The sequence below is a fragment of the Carex rostrata genome, chromosome 2, assembly GCF_964058835.1.
Source record: "Carex rostrata chromosome 2, lpCarRost1.2, whole genome shotgun sequence".
Lineage (NCBI taxonomy): Eukaryota > Viridiplantae > Streptophyta > Magnoliopsida > Poales > Cyperaceae > Carex > Carex rostrata.
In genome coordinates, this window is record NC_135919.1 from 5,381,187 (window position 1) to 5,390,585 (window position 9,399).

Genomic DNA, 9,399 nt, shown 5'->3' on the forward strand with positions numbered 1-9,399 from the left:
AATATATATTGGAACAAAAACCCAACATAGAGTATTTCGATTACTTAAAATAACATATTTAATTTGCACAAAATTTCTACCAAAATAACCCAAAAATGTGTCCATCATTTCGGTTTAAAACGATGTTCCTTTTCTCCTTTTTATGCTTTCCACGCGCATTGAAAAAAACAAAGACTTAAAATTTGCAGAAAAAGACCCATCTCACAGCAAAGTCGTTGCAACATTAATATATAGATAGAAAATGTTTAAATGTATCTAAAATAGAACAGATGCTTCTGGTAATAAAAAAATGGTATCTACTTAATTAAACTGATGTTTCATATAAGCTTGTGATACAGGGGTGGACCACATATGTTCGGGGACAACTGTCTTTCTGGATTTTGAATTTTTGTAAAAATTAAGATGTTCGGGGACAACTGTCTTTCTGGATTTTGAATTTTTGTAAAAATTTTGGATTTTGAATTTTTGAAAATGATATATCAGAGCATTTTTTTTTATATCAAGTATTCGATTAAACAATAAATTTAAATCCGATTCGCTATTTTTTATCTCTATTTGATAAAAATCCTGAATCCGTACCTGACAATACATCTGATCCACCACAGGCTACAAGTCTACCACCACCATCCGCTTGAGGCACTAAAAAAAGGAGAACAAGTGCTTATGGCAAACAGCTGTTGGATTGGAAATATAACTAATAAGATGTCAATAGAGATGTGTGTCGGAGCAGATAGGATCATAGGAACTGATATGGAGAGCATATTAAATGGTTCATGAATTATAGACCACATATTAATTAATTTATTAATTAGTAGTCTGATCACGTTTCTCTTGTTGTAACACTATTGGGTGTTTGGCTAAAAATAGAAATATCTCAAGCGCATCAGTTCAAGTCATTTCAAAAGGATTTTGGCACACAAAAGAAAATCTAAACCTCATTCAGAAGGTATCCATGTTATATTTTGTGTTACAGAGCTTGGACTGGTACTAGGGATCTAAATACGTGTCATGTCGTAATTAAGTTAGATTTATACATACTGTGTCGTGATCAAATTTGGAAGAATGGTCACAGCACGACCACATGTCACATTTCATTATTTTTTTTTCCCAAAATTTAGATTAGTTTATTCAAGATTCACCATTCGATCAAGATCTAACGATTACACGTGACTCGTGTGACCACATGCAGTGTTGTGACAAGATCTTTCGCTTGTCGTGCCATTTCCAGTCATGTCGTTTAAATCCCTAACTGGTATTGTGACTTGAGTTATTTCTGGCAAAAAAAAAAAAAAAAACAGTAATTCCGAGTTAATTTGGTTTAAGAATACTTGAAAAGTAACAAATTGCTTTTTGGTGTACACCTTTTGATCCATTGTTAGTTTGAGCGTGAACTTTCAATGTAGAGGGGTACCTGATGTAATGTATTATTTTAGTGACTAAAAAATAAAGGGTTTCTATTCAGAAAAATACATATAGCCAGGGACTCTTCAACAATCTGTAGGTCCCACATAAAAACTAGATTAATTACAGAGTTAGTACATATTTTTCTTAAAGAATATCTCTAATTATGCAGAGGCAGTAAGGCACTAATGGATAAGGATGAAACGCAAAGAACAGGACCCCAAAAACCACCTTTAAAGAATTGTCATCATATGTCCTAAAATGGAATTTATAAAAGGCTTGGTGCATAATCATGTAGCTTTCAACTAACACAACTCTAAAGACACTAATAACATTATTAGAAAAATTCAAAAGGATATGAAAACTGAACCATTGTCAAAAATAGAATATTGAGGCATTGTGTGGGCCTTTTGTGATGATGTTTAACTAACACTGAATAACCAATGATAGAAACATACATGCATCAGGTAGATGAATGCATCCGGTACACATCATAGCAACTTAATATATTTTACCGTTAATATTAGAGAATTCTCTCTAATATTATAGTTAAAAAAGAGCTATCAAAAAATAGATAAAATAGTCTAATAAAAATAATAATATGAATAACAGACATTTCAACAGAAAAATTCAAAAGCTTAATCATGACTCATGAGTTAGCTCCTTACAGCTTACAATTAGTGATTGAGTGGTTAGGTGGATCAATCAACAAGTTCCTGGCAATATAAATATTTGCCTATAGGTCACTTAATATTCTTCTTATTTCTTGAACATTCTTAAAAGCAGCAGCAACAAAGATCAATACATCATTTTGATAATTTGAAACTAGGCAGGTGATACACTTGCAACAAAGATAAAAAAAATAGAGAACAACAAGAGCCCCCAAATAACCAAAATAAGCCTATAGAATAACATATCAACACTAGACATTTTATCAGAACAAAAAATTTCAGATGTTTGGCATGGCATTATTGGTGGCTCGCAAATAATCTAGAAACTATATTAACATTTGAATCAAAATTATGTTACCCGTGATCAAAATTCTTAATCCTCTTCAAAATTGTCTTGAAAAATCTTACAATGAATGACCTGTTAATTTATTTCTCGGTAGTCTGCACCCACAGCTTCTTGAACAGATTTAAAACCGTCTCTTTCTAAGCACTCAGCAAGCTCAGCCTAAATAAAGTATAGATAGAATTTTCAAAACCGCATAAATATACTCCCAAGTATACAACAATTGCATGAAAGAGTTGATAAGATGGAGCAGTCCAATGACAATAAAGGCTTTGGAAGTGGTCTTTTTGAGCAATTTTGTACAAATTGAAACAATCCATTCTTGTCCATACATATTCTCCAACAATCATTTATGTGCCAGAAAAAAAAGTGAGAAAATATTAAGTGCCCTTACGAAAAAAATGTAATTTTCTTATGATCTCCTGTACTGGTTACTTCAACCTTTTGAGTGTGGCTATTGTAATACGCAAATTATGGATTGACCTGTGCTATGGAACCATATCTCTATTTTCAAAGTTCAAACAATCGATCCGAACCGTTAAACATGATGTCCATATGAAAATGTACCTGGAAACCAAATTTTTTTTTTTTTTTAGAATTTCTACTATTTTACTAGATAGGTAATGTCCAGAAATTTTAAATTAAGTGTTTTTCTACCTATCTAAAAAAATAGTAAAAAATTCTAAAAAATATAAAATTTGATCTGCAGTACATTTTTATATATAGATTATGTTGAGCAATTCAGATTGATCATTTAGACTTTGAAAACGGAGATATGAGTAGCCCTATAAACCAGATATGTTTGAAAAATCATAGCCTAATAAGTTTAATATCAGTGTCCAGTAATAACCTTTATCTGAGGAATAAGAGCAGGCCCACCATAAGCAAAGGCAGTGTAAAGTTGAACAAGCGTCGCCCCCGCTCGAATCTTTTTATATGCATCTTCACCACTAAATTATTATCAACAAGAAAAAATAATCAACCATTGATTTGAGGTTGAAAGTGAAAAATAATAATCAATCTATAAACTAGTTAATGATCTTATCACCTGCTTACACCGCCACAGCCTATAAGTGGAATTTTTCCCTGAAAATAATTAGGGACAATTGAGAAACAGTAAATAGAAGTTTAATCTGAACCTCACATCTTCATTATGATAATGGTCACAATCATAATAAAATAATTGGATTTTCTTTCATTGAGAAAATTGAGCAAATTATAATTGAGAGAATTTGACCAAGACACAAGGTCTATCACACATTTGCTTTAAAAATGGCATTTGTTTGAATGTATTCACAAGGAAATAAAAAAATATATATTGAGAATTTACCCTTGTAAGAAGATACATCTCCTTCAAAACATTAGTAGACAGATCAAATAATGGCTTTCCACTTAAACCACCGGCTTCTTTTGATATAGGGTATTGATCAACAGGCGGTGGCCTTGAGATAGTAGTGTTTGATATTATCTGCATAAGTTCAACCATATAACAATCAAAATGCACTACTTTCACCACTAAAGCTCTTGGATGAAAATGCAAAACTCTCCAATGTTAAACAATTAAAGCTCGTGCCAAATTTTTACATTACATATACTTGTTTCTTTTTTATTATTCTTTATATTTTAAGTATTGTATCACAAAAGATGGCGAACATTATAAAGGACAAGAACCTGTGCCAGAAAACAATTGCCAGTAGCTTTTCTAGCAACTATATATTAAGATAGATAATTTAATTGGTCAAAATTAAAATTTGAAAGAAAAAAAAATACAACATACCAGACCATCCAATCGAAGATTAAGAGCTACCTACATATGGGTCAAAACAAGTAAAATGGAAATATTAGAACATTCTCTTTTAGCAGACTGGAACATTAAATCAGTCCAAAAATATTATTTCAGGAAAAATAAACATTACAGCAGCTATATCGTCAAGGTCTTCTTTAGTCAAATCCGGTGCAATTTTTACAAGCAACGGTGGTGGGCCCTCCTCACCCCATTGCATCTCATCTCGTGCCTCTTGCACCTTTTAATCAGAAAACCTCGTAAGTCCATAAATTAAAATCCACAAGAGAGATAGAGAGAAAGAAGGTCCTAACCCTTTTCACTAGATCTTTGAGCTGCTTACGGCCTTGAAGCTTCCGGAGTCCAGGAGTATTTGGGGAAGATACATTAATTACCTGAACTTGGAAAGATAAGTTAGACAAAATGCAAAAGAACACAACACCAGTCCTGTACGAAACAGGTTGCACAAAATACCAGTTATACTGGAAGTATTCTGGCACTGAACCTGGCATTTACATTTTCAGATTTCAACCAGACAATAAAAAATAACACAACCTAACCAGACACAAGCAATAGAAAAACTAATATCCAAAGAGCCCCGACATTGTAAAAAAGTTGCACAAATCATCTCTACAATAGCTGCATGGAAATCCTTCTTTGTTCAAATACTAACTGAAGTTAGTCTTAAACAAAGAACAGAAAACTTGCAATAAACTGATGCAATCTTCTCAAATTCCAAAGAAAAGGCTATTATACAAGCAAGAACCCACAAACTGTGTAGCCCTGTATCCACAAGTAATTCTTTGCAAAAAAGAAAAAAAAATAACAAGAGAAAATTTGCAAAAGAGTCCTGAAATTATCACAAAATTTAAAAGCCGTCCTTCTCAACAACTGTAAGAGAGTCCATTATTGGAGAATTTCAAAGATGGTACACACGGTTTCTTAGTCTCCAGACTCCAAGGAGCTTTTCTCATTTATTGTAAAAAGAAGGATGGCCATACAATGTCATGATACTGCAGGAACATTTCTGCAAATTTCATGATACAGCTAATGAAATACACGAGTGGTACGACAGTTATCGTAACTAAGATTAGGTTGAGGGAGGGCTTTTGTGAATCACTATTGTTCTATGCTTGCAGTTCCTTTTTGCTTTGTGACTTACTTGTAATAGATCCCTAGGTTGTAAAGTTTTTGTTCATTAATACAATTTGTTAGTGGGCAATTTGCCCCCTAACCTTCAAAAAAAAAAAAAAAACGTACCAGATAATCAGCATACTGCGACAAAGTATGTACTCCTTGCACATAATCTGCCATTGCATCTTCGCTGTTTTTGTTTTTTCCAAGGTTAACCCCTAAAATGCCGGGGCCCGCTTTACCACCTTGCTTTATTTGATTATCATCGGCAGCAGCAGTACTAGCAGGATTAGAAGCGCGTGAAGAACCGGATGTTTCTTCCATCTTTCTCTTACCATGCTGAGCACCGAGCCTTTTAGCAACTACCACAATCCCTTCACTATTGAACCCGTATCTATTTATCACAGCACTGCCGAAAAAGAGAGAGAGAAAATAAAAATTAAATGGATTCATTGCAATACATCAGGGTCCAATAATACTCCAGAAGTAGATTGCAACTTTGCGAAACAAAATTGCTATCATTGATGTTCTGTGTACATTTATTTGCAAAAATGTAAAGTGTGATTTTGTTATGTGCTTCGATCAGGTTTTGTAGCTTGTTTACTTTTGAGGGGAAAATGACAAAAAAAACATTGCTTGCGAGAAGAAGCAGAAACTATTTGCAGGAGTCAATGCCTCATATAAAAAAAGTAAGCCTCTCAATCTATTGTTCCTTAATAAAAAAAATTTGAATATTTCAGATAACAGAAAATAGCCTTACATGAAATGAGGTGAACCATTCATATTATTGAAATGGCACATAACTGAATTGACCAGGGGTGTATCTACTGCTTGACTTGGATGTGCTTAGACAACCCCATGATTTAAATTTTTTTAATCATGTATATTGAAATTTAATTGAATTTCTTTTGATTCAAAGTGTTTATATGGTTTAGCTAAATTTCTTTTGATTAAAAGTGTTTATATGGTATAGCCCCGTCATAAATTGCTAATGTGTGCATATAGCTTAGATGTTAGAACTCCACTTTGTGGTCGTGGAGACTTGGGGCTCAAATCCTGACTGTCCAACATTATGCATTTTACATTTCAGCCCCCCTAAGTGAATTTTCTAGTTCCGAATTGACATGACCTAAGTATGCTTCGTAAGAGTAACTTTTTATTCTTGTAGATAATCACAACGTCAAAATGAAAAAGAGTGACAGTGATAATGACCCAACTTACACGGAACATAGTTTTTTATCATTCAATAAAACAGCAATGCCATTATATATAGTGGAAATGAAATGGGCTAGGCTTTTATGCATTCCATTGCAATCTTAGGGGCTTCTACGAATATATCTTATTTTTGTGAACTTCATTCTCTTTTTGTGCTTTCACTGACAACCATACCATACCATACCATACCATACCAACAGGTAACACAGTAACATTATGGAGCTCATATTCAAATAAAATTTGGAAGTACGAATAAGATTAATCACTAACCGTTCCTCTGGCAATCTAAATATACGAGGTTTAGGGTTTCCCTCCTGAGGGAGTGGAGTCACCGACCCAACCTCAACAAAACCAAACCCTAACCCAAGCAATCCTTCAACAGCCTCTGCATTTTTGTCAAAACCAGCGGCTAGCCCAATTGGGTTTGAGAACTTTCTCCCCCAGACCTCTAACCCGAGACTTGGTGGGTCTGATCTCTTCTCTCTTGGGACCAGTCCATGGGATGCTGCCAACACAGCCAGCCGGTGTGCCAACTCAGCATCTAGTAGTGCAAACACAGGGTTGATCACCTTTGTAAAATCGAACAACCAACCACTGTAAACAGATAACCAATAAGATACAGTTTATAAGTGTACTCAGTTTTAGAAGTGTTATTGTGAGGAGTGAGAAAAGATATACCAAAATTTGGCTTCATCAGCAGTGCTTACATAAGCACCACCAGCAATGCATAGGCCAATCACGCCTCCAGTTAAAATCCTTCCCTATATTATACAAGGAAAATGATCAATAAGTAATAACTAGTATGCACGTAAGGTGTATGATAAAATGCTCGTGAAAGAAATTCGCTTTAAACCTTCTTGGACAATGGTGGGATCTTAGGTTTCAGTTTAGGCAACTCTGAGGCAGCAGAGGAAGATAGCTGTCTGACACTGGGGCCCATTCCTGCAGCCCTGCGTCTCAGGCTACTCTCCAAGGCCTCTTTAATGGAGCTCCGCCAGAAGCGAGCGGCCATCTGGAAGCAGCGAGTGTGTGCCGAATAAGAGGCGGAGGAGAGGTGGAGGTGAAGAGGAGTGCACGGCGGCGGTGCGAAAGGAATAGTAGAGAGAGGTCTCGAAATAAACCTTGAAAGCGGTCGCGTGGCTGATTCCAAAATTCCATTGTGGACCAGGCCAATAACAGTTGACACTGACGGGTAGGTCCCACAACTGAATTCAATAACTTGAGGTCCCTCAAATTTTGAGTTTGGATTCGGACCGTCTGATCTGCATTGGCGTGAATATTAAAGGAACTCCGGCCATTTCACCTCGGATTGGATTGGTTCGGATTCTGATCGGACGGTTCAAATACAAACTCAAAATTTAAGTTACTTTAGCGACTAGGACTCCTGTTTGATCGTGTCTCCACAATTTTTGGGCCAGCTCTCTCCTAGCTTGAAAACTTGAAAGTGAGTCGATGCTCGACAGCAACTCCCGTATTCTTTTGCTGCTGCTACTACTACTATTATTATTATTAGTATTTTCTTTCTTTTTTTCATTCTTTGCGTTTTGCGTTTTGCATTTCCTCATCTAATATTTGATTGTTGCTAATTTACATCGAGTCATTGACACCAGGGCTGTGCTTCACAAACTGAGAGTAAAACTTCATTAAAGAGAAGAAAAGGGAGGAGATAGAGTGGAAACTCCTCTTCAAACAGTAATCTATACACTCCGATTTGGGAGGTAATGATTTCGTCAAAACTGAACACGAAACTCACCTCCGAACAGTGTTTTCTCCCCTCCGCTCCCTCTCTGATTCTCTCCTTTTGGAGCAAGTAAACTCGCCCGGTCATATCCGGTCTGGTGTGCATTCACCTCCACACAGTGATTTCGCCCTTCCCCTCCCTCCGTGTACCCCCGTCTGGAGCACGCCCTAAAGAGAGAAAAAATAGCACGACGGAGCCGGTTCTTTTACGGAACGGTACGATTACAGTACGATATGTGTGTCGGTTTATGTGTCCTGATTTGCATATTTCGTATCGTAATTATTCGCGTGTTGTGACTATCTTTTGAAAATTTGATACATCACTTCACACGAAAGTTCTGATCACAGCACGACACGTAGTCATGCAAGTCACGTCTAATTAGGACCGTTAGATCTTGATCAAGTAATTAATCTTAAATAAATAAACCTAAATTATGATTAAATAATCACACGAATCGTGTGAGTTATGTTTGGTCACAGTACGTTTAGGTACGGCGTGATTCACGTGATTTGTGGTATAACCATTTGCATACTGTGACCACTCTTTGATATTTTAATCACAACACAACATAGACTGTTCGGTTTGGTTAATCACAACACAACACAACATAGACACAGTACATAAAAATTTGACTTGATCACAGCATAACACGTACAAAACCAAAATCACGACGTGTAATTACGGCACGGTACGGTTTTTCACTCTAAATGACACTAGGCTGTATCGTAGGTGTCTCTTGCGAGTTTAAAGTTATGGGATTAGTCTGTTAAATTTTCGGTTAATTAGCTTCCTCATCAAAATATTTCCAACAAATAATATTGCTGGGAAGCATTTCAAAATATACACTAATTTTAATATTAAGATAAATAACTTCATCGTACATTAACATTTATGCAATCAAAATCTTAAATAATATATTTATTGGAAGTTGTCTTTTCATATTTTAATAAATTAAAGTTAAAATGACTAAAACTAATAATTGTCCTTAAAACAGTATTAATATTTGTATTGTGCTAATTATACGTGATGCATAAATATCTATGCAAATAAATACCTTTGAAATAAATCTATAATATATAAAGTGCATTTATTAATATTTTTAATTATGTGA

The 9,399-nt window shown here is 35.2% G+C and overlaps 1 protein-coding gene across 1 annotated transcript; it reads right to left on the bottom strand.

Annotated features, from left to right (window-relative positions):
- Positions 1–2,183: 2,183 nt before the first annotated feature.
- PYRD (pyrimidine d) lies at positions 2,184–7,707 on the bottom strand. The gene is made up of 11 exons (XM_078320449.1): positions 7,401–7,707; positions 7,226–7,308; positions 6,818–7,141; positions 5,459–5,741; positions 4,513–4,593; positions 4,332–4,439; positions 4,193–4,222; positions 3,746–3,883; positions 3,464–3,501; positions 3,266–3,365; positions 2,184–2,577 (listed from the first exon to the last, which is right to left on the bottom strand). The coding sequence occupies exons 1-11, from the start codon at positions 7,557–7,559 to the stop codon at positions 2,494–2,496; spliced, it is 1,428 nt and encodes a 475-aa protein (XP_078176575.1). The 5' UTR covers positions 7,560–7,707; the 3' UTR covers positions 2,184–2,493.
- Between the last annotated feature and the right edge of the window lie 1,692 nt (positions 7,708–9,399).